Raw genomic sequence first — 18,552 nt, forward strand, 5'->3', positions numbered from 1 at the left:
CATTTATTTGATTAATTACAATCTGAATGTACGGATTTAAAGTGAAACGGTAACATTTGTGAATATGTTCGTCTAACATTATATTTTACGTATGAAATGAATGTAAATTTAATTAAGTCATTAGTTTAAATCAAAATTTTAAGTTAATAATACTCAACTCTAATATTTTTAACCGTCACCATGGGTTCGAGTCCAGCGATTATCCTTCCAATTAAATTGGATAAAGGATAAAATTTGTGTTTCTTTAATATGGGTGGAATAGTCTGGTATTATGTGAGGATAGAAATTTGGAGTAATTTTATAATATAGATTTAACCTGGGTAGAATAGATATTACTCTGAAATTAAGTAAAGATAGAAATTCAGAGCCATTCTATAGTAAAGTTAACATGAGTGGAATATATATTCCTCTAATATTATATTAGGGCAGAAATTCAAAGCTAATCTAATAGAATTATTAAGTGTAAATGGAATTTTAAATGTAATATATCAGTGTATTAAAAAAAAAACTCCAATATTTAACCAGGGACCTAGTTATACTAAATGCAAATTATGTCCATCATTGTTATTTTGCTAAGATTTATGTACCCAGATGTAAGTGTCCAAATAAAAATTTCGATCAGGAAAACAAAAATAATAAGAATAATAACGAATGAATCTAATCCACAAACCGAAAACCGAAAACCGAAAAGTGCAGGAACAAGAAAGAATGGGTGGCTCTCAAACTCAAACTCAAACTCAACCAAAGCAGCCGCCAGAGTCTGCAGAAGCCAGAAGCCATGGGCATGCAAGCAGCATCAGCAGCAGCATCCCTTTCTTTCATTTATTCCCTCAAAAGGGGAGCTCCAAATTCAGCTCAAATATTCGTCACACCCTCAAATAAACTGCCCTTGAAAACCAACGCAACCCATTTTCCTTGTCCCAAGTTCACAAACAACAAAGTAAAGACCAGAGCTACATTGGGTGAGAAAGATGATATTGCCCCTCCCACCCCACTTCTTGTCCAAGAAAAAGAGCAGTCCAACAGGGTATACTTTTCCTTTTCTTGATGTTTTGATTAATGCCTCTAGTTTATTGACAAGATTTGTATTTTAAATTTTGTTACCGAAATTGCATGGATTGAACAATTTTTATCTCAATTTAGTAGCAATTTAAGAGAGAATGATTCGTATGTTGTTCATTCCAAATGGTTTAGGAAGTAGAGGAGAGTGTGAAAATTTTAAAGAAAGCAGCAAAAACAAGAAAGGTTGCAGCAGCGGAGATTCTGTCTGCTCTGTCTGTTATTGAGAAGGCCAAAATTGATTACTCTGGCTTTTTGGAGACGCTTGGTGGATCAGAGTCGCCTGGCAGAACCTGGATGCTAATTTTCACCGCCGAGGTTGATAAAGTCTCATCGTTTTTCATTTGTATTTTAATGTTTGCGTTTTGGGTTTTTCTGATTATGTTAAAATGCTGTATAATTTTGTTTCTCCTTTGCAGAAGAAATTGAAGAGTGGTCGCTACTTTCCTGTTACAGCTGTTCAGAGGTTTGATGCTGCTGTAAGCTTTCTGATGTGTTTTTCACTTATTCATATTGCAAGATGTGGTCTATGATAAACCTGAGGGTGTTGCCATATGAATCTTTTAACCGTTAAATGATGTTGTGGTACTTTTAGCTCAAAAAGCACGGGATGAAATTGCTTGAAATTAATAGTTTTAGATTAGGCTCAGAACCTGTGTAAAATCTGATGATAGTTTTGATATGGTAACAAGAATACGTGCTTTTCTGATTTTAGTTATTTTGAGCTGTTTTGAAAAGGGTGATTGTGTGTGCATAGGCATGTGAAAGTGCACCTGCAAGTTTTGTGGTTAACTCGTCCTTCTCATGATGTTCATGCAGATTTGCGTTGACATAGTTATATTAGGTTTATCAGTTGTGATTTAATTTCCCTATGTGCTAAAGCAGAAGTTGGTTATTTTATTTTATTTTTTCTGTTGCAAAACTTCTACCATTTCGATTGCTCTAGCCATCTATTAATTTAGAAACAAAGCACTTTTCATCTTTTGTTCAGCTTCAGAACTAATCTTCACTCTCGATCATCAGGCAAAGAGGATCGAGAATGGAGTATATCTCGGCCCAATTGGATGCTTAACATTTGAAGGCAGATTTTCTTGGAAAAAGAGAATGTTGGCCTTTATTTTTGAACGTGTTCACATCAAAATTGGACCATTGAAACCTCTAGAGATCGGTTTTGGCCAAAAAGACAACAGAGAACCTAGCACTGTTAGCAAAGATCCTTTCTTCGTCTGGTTTTACATTGATGAGGAAATTGCAGTTGCCAGAGGCAGAGCTGGGGGAACTGCTTTTTGGTGCCGGTGTCGCCGTGTTACAACTTCTTATTCTCTTTGAATATGCATATGAATTCAATTACGGTAATCCTTTGTTTCCATGGATGGTAAATATTCATCTAGCAAATGGAGCTATATAGGCTTGTACATAGCAACAAGTAGCTTATAATTTTAAGTATAATTTCTCTTAAACGTTCTTCTGTTTGTACAATGGAGTTTTCAATGTTCAGAGTAACGCTAGCTATTTTCCAAAACCTAGAGAATTTTCTGGCTGTTTGGTGCTAAGAAAGGCCAGTACATCAGGCTAGCAGTAAAATGTTGACAGTTTTCATGGCTGACTTCAAAGCCTTGTTCATTTCTTCTCCTTCAGCATGACAGGCTGCTCCCCATGCACAGGAAAGCTTGTGCATGAAATGAGAAAAAAAAAAAAAAAAGATTACAAGAGAAATTGGGATGGCGTTTAACTTCCATTGACAAGCTTTGCATGGTTCCACTATCATTCTTTGGTTATGCGCTCATGGTTTAGTGATCCTTAGAATTTCCGGGTATTAAAATAACTTTCAAAATTAGGACATAATGTGTAAATAAAGTGTCAATCATCTGTGCATATTGGCTGTTGCGTTTTATAAAAAGATCAATCTGAATTGAGGCTCTGTTAGTATTGATGTTTAAACTGTGCGTTCAAAGCCAACTTTTACAAGATAGGAGGAAAATATTTAGCAGGACTTTGCTTTATCAACTACTAGGGTTTAATGAAAAATCTCTGTTATCGAAAGTTCCCTATTTTGAAGGGCCTGCGATTTGGAGTTAAAGGAGATGTTTGGTAAGAGTGGAAAGTTTTTTTTCTGTAATTACGCGGCTTAAACAGAGCGATAAGTAAAGCTTCTCATTTTCTACTCTATCGGGTGGGATTTATGGTACGGGTTTGTTTATATTAAACTTTTATTCGATTAAAAACATTACATGAAATTTTGACATAAATTTTAGGTCATTGATTTTTTTAAAAATTTCATAATAGATGAATAATTATCATTAAATTCTACTCTAACTTTTAATACCTATGAGCGGATTACTCAAATTAGTGTAAACCGTATATTATTAGGAATATTGAATCCATGTAGGATTTGTATTATATATCATACTGATTATAGGCTGTGTTTACTTTCTGGAGTGGGAGTGATGAGTGTAGATTCCTCTCACTCTAGTGTTTACTTCAACAAATTGAGGACGGATTGGGAATCTCACTCCGTGAACCCCATCCATTTTTAGAGTGGAGAGTGGGAGTAGGAATCCACTCCCACCTCTCCCTATTCCCACTCTCACTCATCCCTTTTCTACCCTTTTTTTATTTAATTTAATTTAATATTTTATATTTAATAAAATAAAATAGATAATATTATCTTTATTTAAATATTATTATTATATTTAAATAAATAATAATTTACATTGATTATAAGTTAAAATTACTTAAAAATAATATTATTATATTAATAGAGAATTAATAAAAATTACTATATGCTATCTTTATTTAATATTAATAATTAATAATAATAAATAGTTTATTCTAAAAAAATATTAATTTTGTACTAAATAATATTATATTAATAAATAATAAATTTAATATAATTATATTAAATAAAATAAAATAATGTTTCATTTTATATTTACCCTTCTTTTTATTAAATTTACTATAATTATATTTAATAAATATTTAAATAATATTATTATATTTAACTAAATAATAATTGGGTTTGATTCTAAGTTTAATTTACTTAAAAATAATATTATTATATTAATAGAGAATTAGTAATATTACTATATACCATTTTTATTTGAAAATATAATATTATTATATTTATTTAAAAATAATAGTATTATATTTATTTAATATTAATAATTAATACTAATAAATAGTTTATTCTAAGAAAATATTAATTTCATACGATGTTAATAGTAAAAATATTTCATTTATATTGCCCTTGTCAACAATTTTTAATTTATATAATTAAAATTAAAATTAATAAAACATTGTGATGTTCATAATTAAGAATATTAATAATTATTATAAATTTACAAATATAATAAAATAAATGTTTATTCATTAAATATATTTTTTATTAACTTTGTAATTAAAAATTATAATTCTTTTAAATAAGGATAAAATTATAATTTGAAACTATTTACTCCTAATTCAAGACAAAGTAAACACATAAATTGGATTCTGATCTACATTCTATACTTCTATTCCAGTGCAAGTAAACAACATACTCTCACTCCCACTCCACACTCCTAATCCTAGGATTCTTACTCCAATCCAAAAAGTAAACTCTACCATAGTGTAGTCATGGAAGCCGAGAGATGCTACCATCCTATCCCTAAGGCCGAGGATCAAGCTCAAGCCGTCAAGCCGCTAGCTTTCCTTCACTTGATGATGGTATGTACCATACATATACACTATATGCATGATCCCAAGCCATTTGTTGCTATTGTTATTATCTGCTCTACATTTCAGTAGAATTCTCAATCTAATGAGGTCATTGAGAAAAAGATGAATTTGCATTTCTTAAAAGATGGATTTTGATAAAAGAAACTTAATTAGGTCTATTTTTACAAGTGGTATAATTTATAGAGAACTGCAAAACTTTTAGCAAATAGAAAATTTTGTATACTATCTTTACTATCAAAAGCTAAAACAAAAACGTTGATTTGTTTTTTCTTTTACATAAATTATAGAAGTGTTTTTGAGTTAACAACTTATTTACTAGAAAAATTACAAAAGCATATTTCCCAATAGTTAAATTAAAAGATGGCTAAAAAGCACGTTCTAAAGCAACATTATCATTGTGCCTTACTATCTTCTTCAGTTTATTTATATATATAATAAGGAATTTGGATTCAATATTGAGCTGAGCTTTCTACTTGTGGAAATCGAAGTCATGCTCGCTATGTTAGTTAATTATTCACTTGTTCTCTAACGCTTTATGTGAGTCTCGTGTGGAGCTTTCGGAATCAATGGGCTAATTGTTTGCTTTTAATTAGTGACATTCAGTTTCAGGTCTCTTACAGTTTCGGCGAGTGTATTGGAGTTTTTGATGACTTTGCTAACTTGGCCATTGAAACTAGATTAGAAGCTAATGGTTATCTAATGTATAGATTTACTGGACACCTTAGCCTCTCCATTGTCCTTGCTCTTTAGTGTGAGTAGCTTTTTTTGAATTTTAGTTTCATGGTCATCATTTTGTTCTCCCAAACTTTCGTTGTACTTTATTTTTATTTGCTTCCAATGAATTACCTTCCACACCTGCGCGGTTTATTAAGTAAAAATAATAATAATAATAATAACATATGATCTAGCTAAATTATGCTAGGTGGCTAGAGTAAGAGTAGTGAGAAACGAGAGAATCAAAATTTTCAAAAATAAGAAAAAAGATAATAAAACTAATCTGTTCATTTTTTTACTATGTAATTTAGAGGTTTTGAAGAAGGAAAAAAAAATTTTAAACCTGAAACACATAAAGAAGTGGTAAATTCCCTTTAAAAAGAAGAAGAGTCGTAAATTGAAGTTATTGTTAACATCTGCTAGTTTTAGACTTTTGAGTTAGCTACAAAATCCAACAAAAGACAGCACCTACCACAAATTGTTACCATTCAAAAGTGGCTATGGGTGTATTCAAAACTGAGGAAGGCAGCTGTGCAGGCATAGAATGGTCAATAGTGTTAATTATATAAGGCACAGAAAATGAAAATTTTAGGTTGCTCAATTTGAGTGGTATAAGGAATTGGCTTCAGGACAAAACAGCAGCAGGGCAAGGCAGGGGCAGCACGCAGCAATGTGGCAGCTAAGCATGCATAGAATGGTTCGTAATGTTAATAATCTAGGGCACGGAAAATAAAAATTTTAAGTTGCTCAATTTGACAGTACAAGGAATGATTTTCTACAGGACTACACGGCACTATGGCCAGTAGAAATTTCTCCAACGGTGTCATATCAATCATATAATAAATAAATAATGTTATAATATATGTGTATATATTTTTAAAAAAAACTATCATGCAGGTGGTAATTACATATTAAATTTAATTACACATTTCATATACACATTAGCTGATTGTATTACCTCTAATGTATTTTAAAATTCTTTTAGGGCTAGGACAATAACATGGTACTTAGAGAAAAGTCTTACTAAAAAATTATTGTTTCTAGAAATGCATTTGACATGTCATGACACGTTTTGAATAAAAATCAAATAAAAATAAAATTATGGGTATTTTAATTCGCACCAGAAAGAGAAAAAGGGGTGACAAATAGGAGTGGGAAAAACCAAACCGAAACTGAAAAAATTTGGTTCGGTTTGGTTTTTTTAAAACAAAAAATCTAAATCGGTTTTCAGATAAAAAATTATAAAATTCAAACCGAACCGAAATTAAGACATTTTTGTAATTTCGCTTTAACATATATATACACAAATCACACAATTCACACATTTGCAGTTTGCACCACTCTCTAGGGGTATTCGCGAATCGGATTTTACAGATTGGACATCAATCCATATTCGATTCATGATTTTGCGAATTATAATTTTTCAATCCAATCCAATCCACGGATTGATAAAATTCAATTCAAATCAAATCCATACATCTGCAGATTGGATGTGGATTTGACTCAATCCATATCCAATCCACCATTTTGCGCATTAGTTTTTGAATTAAAACGTTTTAGTTCTCTCCAACTAATGAAATAAAAAAAAAATCTAATATAAAAATAATTTTGCTACCAATTAAATTTAAAATTGAATAAAATTTAAATAAATTAATTGTTTAAATAAAGCTAAAATAATACATTTAAAGTTTCAAAATATAACACATCGAGACTAATTATTCAAATAAAGCTACAATAATACGTTCAAAGTTTCAAAATATAACACACCAAGCTTAATTGTTCAAATAAAGTTACAATAATACGTTAATATAACACCGAAATTAATTGTTCAAATAAAACCACAATTAATTGAAATGGCGAAGTTTCGGAAACCAAACGCAGTCTGATCCTTCACCAGGGCTGTTGTGCCTGTCGAAAAGTGGTGATTACGGAGCCGTCCACGATGGGAACCAGGAGAAGTCGTACGGGTGGCGATCTTGAAGGTTATGATAGTGAAATTGTTCAGCTGGAACCAATGAATGTGAAGTGGCTCGATGGACTTGGGAAAGAAGATGGCTTGCTCTCGCCGTAATCGCGCGACCAATGTCCTTCAAATCCGTGTCGAGAGTGTATCCAACCAGTATTGAATGTTGCTAGTGTGTGTGACGGCGGGGAAACTTAGAGTCTTTTATTTGTAAATTGTTTGTGACTTGGTGTCATGTTACTTTGTTTTTGGGTGACTTTGTAAATTGTTGGTGACTTGGCGTTATATTACTTTGCTTTTGCTAGTGTGTGTGACTTTACTTTTATTTTGTTTTACAATTTTTATAAGTTATATTTGTATATTTGATTATTTAATTATTTTGTATTTTTTATTATTATTGGGTAATTGGTAAGATATGTTATAGTGCTTATGTAACTATGTAATGTCACATTTATAATTTTTTCAATTAAATTTATAATAATTTTTTAATTATATATATATATATAATTTTTTTTTTTTTTTGCGGATTCACGGATTTCTGCAGATTTAAAGAAGTAAATCCATATCCAATCCATTGACTGTGGATTTTTAAATTTTCAATCCATATCCAATTCACAAATCAAATTTATACGGATCAAATTGAGCGGATCGGACGGATTGAACGGATCGGATTGGATTCTGAACATCCCAACCACTCTCTCGCTCTCACTTTCAGTTTCAAGCTTTTAGCTACACAGCACAGCCACGACCCAACCCCAACTCACATCTGCCTTTGCCCATTCTGCCTTCTCCTTGCTGCCGTTTTTTCCATTACTCAGTCACCAGCTATCCAGTCAGGTAACTCACTAACTTGCTCTGTTTTTCTTTTTCTTTTTTAAATGGGTCTTTATTTTTTTTTAGATAACTCTTTGATCTGTTCTTGTTTTATGTTTGCTTAAATTATTCGTACTATTTAGTTTGAAATGGGTCTGCCTTTGCTTGGATATGAGTATGTTACTATATTTTTTCAATTTTTTCGCTTGGATACTATGCTGCTAGTAGTGCTGGGGTGAGGGTTGAGGAACTCACGAATTGTTGAAGATGATGGATGGATAATATCGTTTGGACTCCTTTTTTTTATAAAATTTTAGTATGGCCTAATATTTAGGAAATGGTTGCATACGGGAATTCTATTATGGTTTTATTTGTTTGCAAACTTTTCAGAATAGTCCTTGATCGAAAGTCAATAAGTACAATATCGTTTTAGTCCCCATTTTTTGCTAATTTCTACTATTACACAAAAACTTATTTTATTTTATTTATATTTTGGGCCAAAAGTTTTAATATTAAAAACTTAACCATAATTCTGAAAATTCTTCATTTTAGTCCAAAATGCTTGCCTTTTTTTTTTCAAATACAAATTTGTAAATTATTTTATTTTTGTTTCTTATACATTGATTATAGTAGGCTTTGTGTGCAGGATGGAAAAAAATAATAATGTTATAGAGGAGATTATGAAGGACAATTTTGAGGAGGGTGTTGCGAATGAAAAATTGAACCGAAACTGTTAAGATAAACCGAAAAACCGATTGCTTAAATAAAACCATTAAGAGAACCGAAACCGATTCGAAACTAAAATTCGAATTCGAACCAAAACCAAACCACCAAACCGAAAGCGACCTATCAGTTTTGGTTCGACAGTTTTTTTTTTTTTAATTTTGGATCTGAACCGATACAAAACCGAACTGAACCAAACCGATGCCCACCCCTAGTGACAGAGATTTGAAAACAACATGATTTCGGCTGTTTTAATTTTTTAAAAATCATCCAAAATAAAAATCATTTAAAATTTTTTTTGTCACCCTTAATTTTTTTTTCTTGCAAAAATCTCCCAAAACATGTCATTCTGAATTATTTTTTGGTCACTCTTTTGTCTCCCTTTAGCACACTCAACATTTTACTTTCCTATTATATTTTGCAGGATGCATGAGAAGATGAGAGTCACCTGGATTCAAAAACTCTATAAATAGAGGATAAACTGAAATGTCATAAGATTTCTGCAAATTCTGTCAACCACAAACCGAAGTTCTATTTGGTAATTTGTCTGAAAGAAAGATGTCTACTCCAGTTCCAGCAGCAGTTTCCAGTTCAATTGGAGAGGCTCGTCCCATTGCTGGTTTCCATCGTAATTTATGGGGACACCATTTCCTGAAATCTTCTTTTGATTTCCAAGTAATTAAACAAGTTTCAATTTAACTCATTACTTACTAAACGGTTTATATACATACATGGATTTAGATTCAGTACCGAGCTGATTTGATCTTTATGCTAATTTCTTTTACAATCCCCACATTTTTATAAGTAATTAATAGATAAAATGTTAAGTAATTTTTTGTGCTCGCAGACAATTGATACTACAACTCAGGAACAATACGACGCTCTGAAACAAGAGGTCAGGAGGATGATAACCTCTGCCGCGGATGAGATTTCCCATAAACTGCATTTGATTGATGCAGTACAACGACTAGGTGTCGCTTGTCAATTTGAGAAAGAGATTGAAGATGAATTGCAAAAGTTGGCTAATGACCTTGGCAGCGATAGTGATAATCTTTATACCGTTTCTCTTCGTTTTCGACTTCTTAGGCAGCAAAGAGTCAAGATTTCATGCGGTGTATATGTAATATTAATTTGTTTAATTAGGCTTATATGTTAATTGTAAGCTAGCTAGATCATTGGCAAACTGAATACAGATATAATCGTGGCTAATCAAATGTGTTTGAGAAGTTCAAAGACGATGAAGGTAAATTCAAGGCATCAATGATCAACAATGTTCGAGGCATGCTAAGTTTGTACGAGGCAGCACACCTAGCAGTTCACGGAGAAGAAATTTTAGATGAAGCCATTGTTTTCACTACAACTCATCTCAAGTCAATGATATCTCGTGTAATTTCAAACAATCTTGCTGAACAAATACAACATGCTCTCAGATTTCCACTCCGTAAAGCCCTACCAAGGTTAGAGGCAAGGTACTATCTGGATATGTATTCAAGAGATGATTTGCACGATGAGACTTTGCTCAAGTTTGCAAAGTTAGACTTTAAATTGTTACAAGCAGCACATCAGAAGGAACTAAGTGACATGACTAGGTATATATATATATATATATATATATTTTCTTAATCCCCTATCTCTCTAGAATTCGAATTTGGATGGGTACAAGTTAATTTACTGCTTATTTGGTGTGTGTTGTTCTTAAAATTGGACATATAATTATAGCATTGACATGAAATTAAATTTCTTCAGATGGTGGAAAGATTTAGACATTCCTACAAAGTTGCCTTATGCAAGAGACAGGATGGTAGAGGTGTATTTCTGGACATTGGTAGGAATGTACTATGAGCCGAAATACACCTTTGGTAGAATTTTGGTGTCCAAGATAATATGCTTGGTATCCCTCATTGATGTCACATTTGATGCCTACGGTACTTTTGAAGAGCTCACACTCTTTACTGAAAGCTGTCAAAAGGTGCGTAATAAAACTTTGCTTGGATGTATATATTATATCACTTTAAAAAAGTTTTTCTTTCTTTTTGTTAAAAATATATTTATATCAAGCATATCTTCATTTGATTTAATTTCCAGATGGGACACTAACGTCACAGACACACTACCAGCATACATGAAATTCATTCATAATAAACTCTTAGGTGTTTACAATGAAGCTGAGGAAGAATTGGCAAAGCAAGGAAGATCATACGGGATACCATATGCAAAACAGACGGTAGGCTTTCATGCAACTTATTAAAGATAAAGAAACTAGATTCTTCGCTAATAATATGCTTTTTATTCTGGTCTTTTTATAAGTTTATGATTGGTATTTATTACACACACACACACACACGATGATGTAGAACAATTATTTTAGTAAGTATTTAATTATTTTTTGTCAACTAGATTTTGGTGTAGTTATATTTGATATATTATTAAAGTTTTTTATTCTTAGGTAGAATTATATTTCATGTTTGAGTTTAATTAGAGTAGTAGATTTGCTCTGCTATAAATACACTGGTTATGTAATTCATGCAACGCAATTCTATAATAAATCACTCTATAATAAATCACTCTGCAATAAAACTGATGCATCATAAGGATAAATTACTATGGGTGATAACTGATACATGTATAAGAGATATTTTTAATATTATTGATTTTGAGGATACTCATATGAAGAAATAGACTAAATTGTTAATTTTGAGAATACTACTTACAATAAAGAAAATAAACTAAATTATTCATATTGATTGTAAGAATACCCGCAAAATCTATATTGTTAAGAATCTTTGCTTTCACATAATATGAAAATAATTCTAAGAATAAAACTCATTACTAGAGTTTATTCCAAAGAGATAATCAATAACAAATATCAAGTTTGTTTATGAAGACTACAAAAGATACTTATTTCTGACTTAACCTAATTAGACTAGAAAACCTATCTAATAAGACTTAGGTAGCCCTTTTTTTTTTATTTATATGAAATCTAAATAAGTTTGAATTTTTTTAAAGTTTGAATCGGTCCGAATACAAATCTCTGAATGACATGATTTTTTTTTCAACATCTGAATATAAGTGGCATTTTTTTTATAAACAAAAACATCTTAAATATGGCTATTTGATATTTAATGTAGGGTAAATTAAAACAAATTAAAAAAAGGATAAGATTTTATAGATTAGGAAATGAATATATTTAATAGAGATATTTTTCGAACACAATATTTATTCCTCATTTAGAACTTTTTTAATTAAAATAAAGTCCTAAAATATAAATATTTGAAAATCATATATAAATTATAAAAAATCAAACAAGCAAATTTTAGAAAAGTTATAAAATTAATAAAAATTTCAAACTTCAAATGTTTAACAAACAAGCCCTTATACCTATACTAGAAATATGAATTACACTATAATGACAATATAGAAAAGGAAATTACTTAAATTTTTTCAGATCAGACGGATTGAGCGGCTTGGATTGGATTCTGAACACCCCTAAATGCTTTCATGCTTTCATACCCTATGACTCTACTTCCACTAACCAGTCTGTCACATATATATGTCTATGATTAGATGCAAGAGGTAATCCTGATGTACATTACGGAAGCCAAGTGGTTAAAAGAAGGTTATGTTCCGAGCGTGGAGGAATATAAATCAGTTGCATTAAGAAATATTGCTGTTTTACCAGTAGTAACAGCTTCCTTTCTTGACATGGGTGATATTGCAACCAAAGAGGTTTTTGAATGGGTAGTCAAAGTCCCTAAGATTATAACAGCATCAGAAAATATTTGTCGACTACTTGATGACATAGTATCCCATAAGGTACGTACTATACTGCATTTTGTTAGTTTTACAGTTCATTTATACTCTAGCTTTGTTTTCTATTCCTCTACCAATTCACAAATGGCCCTTGTTATCTTGTATGATTGGGTAACAAACATTAGAAAATTGGCAACCATCTTTCTCAATTCCCCACAACTCCTCCAGTACTGTCCATTACATTTTTAGCTATTCGATTAAATCTAATAGTTGTGAATCATCTGGTGTTTATTATCCCATTATGTAAGGTAACAAAATCCTTTGTGAAGAAAATTTAGATCTATTACAAATAGATGTAGGTAATTTAAAACTATGAAACTAATTAATTAATCAACTTAATTAACCTAATTAAATTAAGCACGGAATTAATAAATTAAATTAATTTTTTGAAAATACTGTTCACAATTATTGTTTATGATATTGTTCACGGTTACTATTCATCCGCATAAAAAATATTAATTTTTTAAAACACAATAAAATTGTAGAAATTATATGACACAAAGATTTTTACGTGGTTCAAATTAATCAATCTTACATCCATGAGATTATGCCCGGATAAAAAATAATTCACTAAGTTAACATGTTACAACTTATGAATTTACCAAACGTTAGACTCTTACTTACAGTTTATCACCATATAGCTTACTCAAACTTAAAAATCAGCTTCTCTTGAATAACTGGTACCCCTCTTAATCCACGATCTTCAAGGCATTTTGCAAAGTAATCAATAGCAATTCTTCGGTTCTTCAATGTCTAGTGATTCAAGGTCCACATAAACTCTCGTCAGAGATGAAAAGAAATAGTCTCTTTAGAAGAACTTGAATGAAGAAGATAAGAAAACAAATCAACACAACATCATGTGTCAAATTCGGATTCTCTAAGGAGGAGGTCAAATTTTACTTCTTTACTTTATGCTTTGTGTTGTGGTTCTTTAATTGCAAAACACCTCTATTTATTTAAGCATTAGGGTTTCACAAAAAAGCACAAGCCTTAAAAGACTTAGATTCTATCTAAATAAGAGTTTTTTTTCCTCTTATAATTCTTAGGAATAAATATGATATTCTCGCTTTACTTGTCTCCCAAGAAATATTAGAGAATTTAATAAACTTACTGTTTGAATTAATTTCCTGCACTAAATAAACCTTACACGCCAATTGTAGAATCTCATCATTAATTAAATTGCTAAATTAGACATATAATTAAATTAGGAAACAAATATTCATAATAAATTAGAATTTTACTAAATTAGGGAATTAATAAATTAATCTCTATTACATGATATGCAATAAATAAGTTTCCAATTTAACGAGAGTTGCCATAAGATACCAACGGACTTAACATTTTGCAAATGCGACGTGTAGTTTGAGCAAAAGAGAGGACATATTCCCTCAGCTGTCGAATGCTACATGAAGCAACATGTAGTGTCCGAGGAAGAGGCAGAAAAGGCGCTGTGGTTAGAAATTGCAAATGGGTGGAAAGATTTAAATTATGAAGAGCTTCTCAACCTAATTGCCATGCCGTTACCTCTGCTTGGGCCGGTTCTTAATCTTGCTCGTATGAGCGAATTCATCTACGAGGATGGTGTTGATCGCTACACGAATTCATATAAGATGAAAGACCAAGTTGCCTTAGTGCTCAAGGAGCCCGTTCCATTCTAATTAACATATATGAGTAGTTATGTTATACATTTTCCATCGCATATATTTGAGCAGCTGATAATAAAATCAATTAAAGTTAGTGCTTTGCTATACGAAGCCTCTTGCCGTGAAAGTAAAAGATCTAGGAATGAACATTCCTCGGTCAAACCTTATGCAGTCTGTAGTGACTCTGTAAAGGGAGAGGAAAAAGAAAAAAAAAAAAAATTGGTGCTGGTTGCAGGTATGGAATAAATTGCATTCCTATTTGTATGGAATAAACGGTTTGTCATAAATGTCCTTTTTTTTATATTAGTACTATTTTTTACATAACCTCTAATTTTGGTGTTTTATTGGGTGATTGTTTGGGTGATGCTGAAATATTGTTTCTTTCCATTTATTTTTTTTATCATGTATACGTTTTAACCAATTATAAAAACAATACTGCAGGAACACTCAAGACTTAGTCATCTGTTATTTACCAAGATTTTAAATAAAAAAACACTTCCTAACAATAACTTTTCATTTTTGGTCAAATTAAATTATTTTATAATGGGAATTTTTCGCCAAATTATTTTTGTTATGGTATCAATGGGAATTTACTTCAATTTCCTTCAACTTCCTTTGCTTTAAAACAACCATCTGCTTTCCTTTTAGTTTTTATTGTTATACAAAACTTATAACATTTATCTCTTTTTTTTTTAATTTAATCTCACTCCTTTGTTTTGGGGGGGGGGGGGGGGGGGAGAGAGAGAGAACACCAGGATATCAAATTTTGAAATTAAGTCCCAGAATAATATTGACTAAAAAAATAAAGGGTTTTAGTTAAATTATGGACACCCTCAAAGTCTATATTGATTAATAAGGATGATGATGATCATACTATAGGTATTTAATTAAAATATATAAAATTTTATAGACTTATTTAATCAAATTTAAAATTGTAAATTTCAAAAAGAGTATTCTAATGAGAATATTAGAGGGGTTTTAATGGAGTAAAGATAATTGACCCCCTCTACTTATCTCACCGGCCTCTTCTTAATTAATTATATTTATTTTCAAAATTACCCTTTTCATTATCTTTTTTTTTTTATTTCTTTACCCTTTTCAATTCTAATTTCAACTCCTTTGTAGTTGTCGTTCATTTTAAATTTTTGTTTGTTTTGTGCATTTAATTAAAGGTGTACTAGTTATTTCAAAAGATTCATAGGAAAGTTGAAGATTTGATTATGTATTGTGCAATGTAAAATTAAAATCTTATTTGCTACTGCTTTCAGTGTCAATATGATTTTAGTATGTATCAAACATGAAGGAACATCGTCAACGTAAAATCGTAAATTGTTGATGAATACAAATCACCCATTAATTGAAAGCAAGTAATTTAATTTTTAATACTTACTTCCCCGTAGAGATGGACAAATGACCCAATAACAGTGACTTCCCAGCTATTAAGAATAATAATTTTAAGATCTCAATCAATCTAAGGCTCCGTTTGGTACAGCTTATTAAATAGAGCTTATAACAGTAGAGCTTATAGCAGTAGAGCTTTTGGACAAAAAGTCATTAAGTGTTTGGTTGTCAATAAAAAAAGTATTTTTGAACTATTAAACTGTGTGGTATTTTTTATATTATATATTTTTTAGAAAAACTTTCTAACCTCTACTCCCAAAAGCTCAAATTTTAGGCTTTTGCTAGTAGAGGTAAATTAACTTATTTAAGCTAAAAAAACTCTACTAAAAAAAATAACCAAACACTATAAAAATTTTAAAAAGTACTTATGCGATTAAATAAGCACTTATGCCTCTTAAATAAGCCATACCAAACAGGCACTAAAAGGTAGGGATTTGGTTCAAAGGTTTGTTCGAATATGTATGGTCCTAATGATCCATGATTTGATTTATCTACAGGACAAGAATGCAAGTAGAACTTCCGATGGAGCGGATGTTTTATCTTATATTTGAAGAAGGGCAATTTTAAAATAAATAAATTAAATTGAAAGTGAGAGCTGTTGAGATAATTAAGGGATCAAATATCATTACTCGGTATTAATAGCTTTACTTTTCATAGATGAGCTATATATCAATATATGTGCTATGCTGTCGGCCCACTTATTAATATATTTTGTTTTCTTTTTTAAATCAAGTAAAATGAACCCCAACGTTAATACAAACATATTAGGTTTGGGACTTTATTATCTTTATTGTATATACTTTTAAAAAGGTAATAAATTGTCACTACCCTATAAAAAGAAAATTAATTGTCATTACCTATACATTGAAAAATTGTGTCTGTTAAAAAAAAAAAATGAAATGTGATATAACAAACCCACCCACATAAAATTGTGTCAATAATGACTGGATCATTAAATATTTTAAAGCGTACTTCTCCAGAACCAGGAATTCAGATTGCTATAATTTATTCACATCCTCTTCATAAAGAGAAAATACGTAAGTAGTTGATTATCAAATCTTAAAAAGGAAATAGCAATTCATCAAATTTATTGAATTTTCATCACCAAGTTCGTAATTATTTTATCTGCAAAAAAATATGTAGGAAATTAAAAGTAAAATAACAAAAATCCAAAAAAGTAATTGGTGGGGGGTAGATTTGATTTTAATTAAATTTATTTTTATCTTTTTACATAATATTAACTAAAAATAAACTCATTAACATAAAAATGGGGTTGCAAGAGAGTTTTATGAGGTGTCACTAGCATCAATCAAATAAAATACACCTTAGGATGTGGTGACCTGGTTGTGGTGGTAGTCTAATGGCAAGTAGTGATATTTAATCACCTCAATTAATCTAATCTATTTTGAAATTACACTTATTCAAAATTAAAAGTAAAAATTTTATTTTTTAACTTTAATTTTCCCTCTCACCTACCCTCTGTCTTCAGAAATCACCACTATACCATCGTCATCATCTCTGTTTCAGACTCTCACTCAATTTTTTAACCAAAAAATTAGTTAATAAAAAAGTAAAATAAATAAACACTCTTTGTCAAATTTCGAACTTTTTAATTCTAGGGCTTTATTTTTGGATACTCCGATATTTTGATTTTTAATTGTCGAATTTATTTGATCATTTAGTTTGTGTCGGAGAAAGAAATAGAAAATTGAAACTTTCTATATAAGGGGTGTTTTGCTATTTTTTTGTGCATTAAACTATTTGTTTGTTGTGTGTTTTACAAAGAAAAAATTTAAAAATAAAAAATAAATATTTTTATGACAGTTTTGACGGTGATGAAGATGGATATAGTGGTGATTCTGAAAGAGAGTGTGTGCAAATGAGAGAGAAGAAAAAGTAAAATAACAAATATTCATTTTTAATTTTTAATAAAGCTAATTTTTAAAAAATATGAAACTAATTAAAAAAAAAAAAAAGACTTCTAAAGTAAATTGAGGGGTCAAATACCACCACTTTACTATGCATACAACCAATGTAGGAATGATAAGCTAGTTCATTGAGACAAATATCTATTAATTTAGTCAAATTAAACTAGATAATACCCATCCAAAACTTTTTAATATGGATATGGATATTTTTCAAAATATCCAGTTTAACATTGGATGAGTATGAATATTAGATGGATATCCAATATCCAATCCATTTGCCTGATTTTAAGTTAAAAAATTATATTTTCTAATATTAAAATGAAAAGAATATAACGCCACCCGCTAATTATCATTTCCCTTTTACTATTTTCAATTTAGCAAACCATAGATTATCATTCTTCACTTCACATGCTACCCGCTTGCTGGCCATTGATATCCATCTGCCAATTGTCGCTTGCCAGCCACTGTTATCGTCTTGCTGGTTGTTGCTTATGAGTTACTGATATCAATTTATTCATTTCAAGTTCTCCTCCTCAATTCATGACTATGCTCTCTCCTCTTCAGCATTACAACGTCCTCTTCTTCTTATTTAAGGCATCTTTCTTTCTATCTTTCTCTCCATTATCAGCTACATGTGTTATCTTTTATTTTATGTCTATGTTTTGATACTAGTAAAGCATATGTCAATTTATGGGTAACTTAGTGTAATTTTCATGTAGAAATTAATTCTGAAATTTACAGCTAAATAATTGTTTTAGGCTAGAGATTTGTTTCAAACACTAGC

At 30.5% G+C, this 18,552-nt stretch overlaps 2 protein-coding genes across 2 annotated transcripts; both read left to right on the forward strand.

Moving 5' to 3' along the window:
- Positions 1 to 684: 684 nt before the first annotated feature.
- On the forward strand, positions 685 to 2,700 carry LOC18053678. Its single transcript, XM_006451620.2, has 4 exons — positions 685 to 1,027; positions 1,195 to 1,377; positions 1,479 to 1,538; positions 2,083 to 2,700. Exons 1-4 carry the CDS (start codon positions 779 to 781, stop codon positions 2,386 to 2,388), a joined length of 798 nt encoding a protein of 265 aa, XP_006451683.1. The 5' UTR covers positions 685 to 778; the 3' UTR covers positions 2,389 to 2,700.
- A 5,493-nt stretch (positions 2,701 to 8,193) lies between these two features.
- Positions 8,194 to 14,645, forward strand: LOC112101583 ((E)-beta-farnesene synthase-like). Its single transcript, XM_024192289.1, has 8 exons — positions 8,194 to 8,287; positions 9,411 to 9,661; positions 9,834 to 10,098; positions 10,200 to 10,575; positions 10,733 to 10,946; positions 11,064 to 11,210; positions 12,551 to 12,799; positions 14,158 to 14,645. Exons 2-8 carry the CDS (start codon positions 9,545 to 9,547, stop codon positions 14,452 to 14,454), a joined length of 1,665 nt encoding a protein of 554 aa, XP_024048057.1. The 5' UTR covers positions 8,194 to 8,287; positions 9,411 to 9,544; the 3' UTR covers positions 14,455 to 14,645.
- The last annotated feature ends 3,907 nt before the right edge of the window (positions 14,646 to 18,552 follow it).

Source organism: Citrus clementina, unplaced genomic scaffold, assembly GCF_000493195.1.
Source record: "Citrus clementina cultivar Clemenules unplaced genomic scaffold, Citrus_clementina_v1.0 scaffold_1, whole genome shotgun sequence".
Lineage (NCBI taxonomy): Eukaryota > Viridiplantae > Streptophyta > Magnoliopsida > Sapindales > Rutaceae > Citrus > Citrus x clementina.

What these genes read in the sequence shown, in the direction of transcription:
- LOC18053678 (XM_006451620.2), top strand. Translation starts at nt 779, where the DNA reads ATGGGCATGCAAGCAGCATCAGCAGCAGCATCCCTTTCTTTCATTTAT. An exon ending in AAAAAGAGCAGTCCAACAGG is followed by an intron (nt 1,028 to 1,194) that starts GTATACTTTTCC and finishes CAAATGGTTTAG; the next exon opens with GAAGTAGAGGAGAGTGTGAA. An exon ending in TTCAGAGGTTTGATGCTGCT is followed by an intron (nt 1,539 to 2,082) that starts GTAAGCTTTCTG and finishes CTCGATCATCAG; the next exon opens with GCAAAGAGGATCGAGAATGG.
- LOC112101583 (XM_024192289.1), top strand. Translation starts at nt 9,545, where the DNA reads ATGTCTACTCCAGTTCCAGCAGCAGTTTCCAGTTCAATTGGAGAGGCT. An exon ending in AAGAGTCAAGATTTCATGCG is followed by an intron (nt 10,099 to 10,199) that starts GTGTATATGTAA and finishes GTGGCTAATCAA; the next exon opens with ATGTGTTTGAGAAGTTCAAA. An exon ending in GAACTAAGTGACATGACTAG is followed by an intron (nt 10,576 to 10,732) that starts GTATATATATAT and finishes AAATTTCTTCAG; the next exon opens with ATGGTGGAAAGATTTAGACA.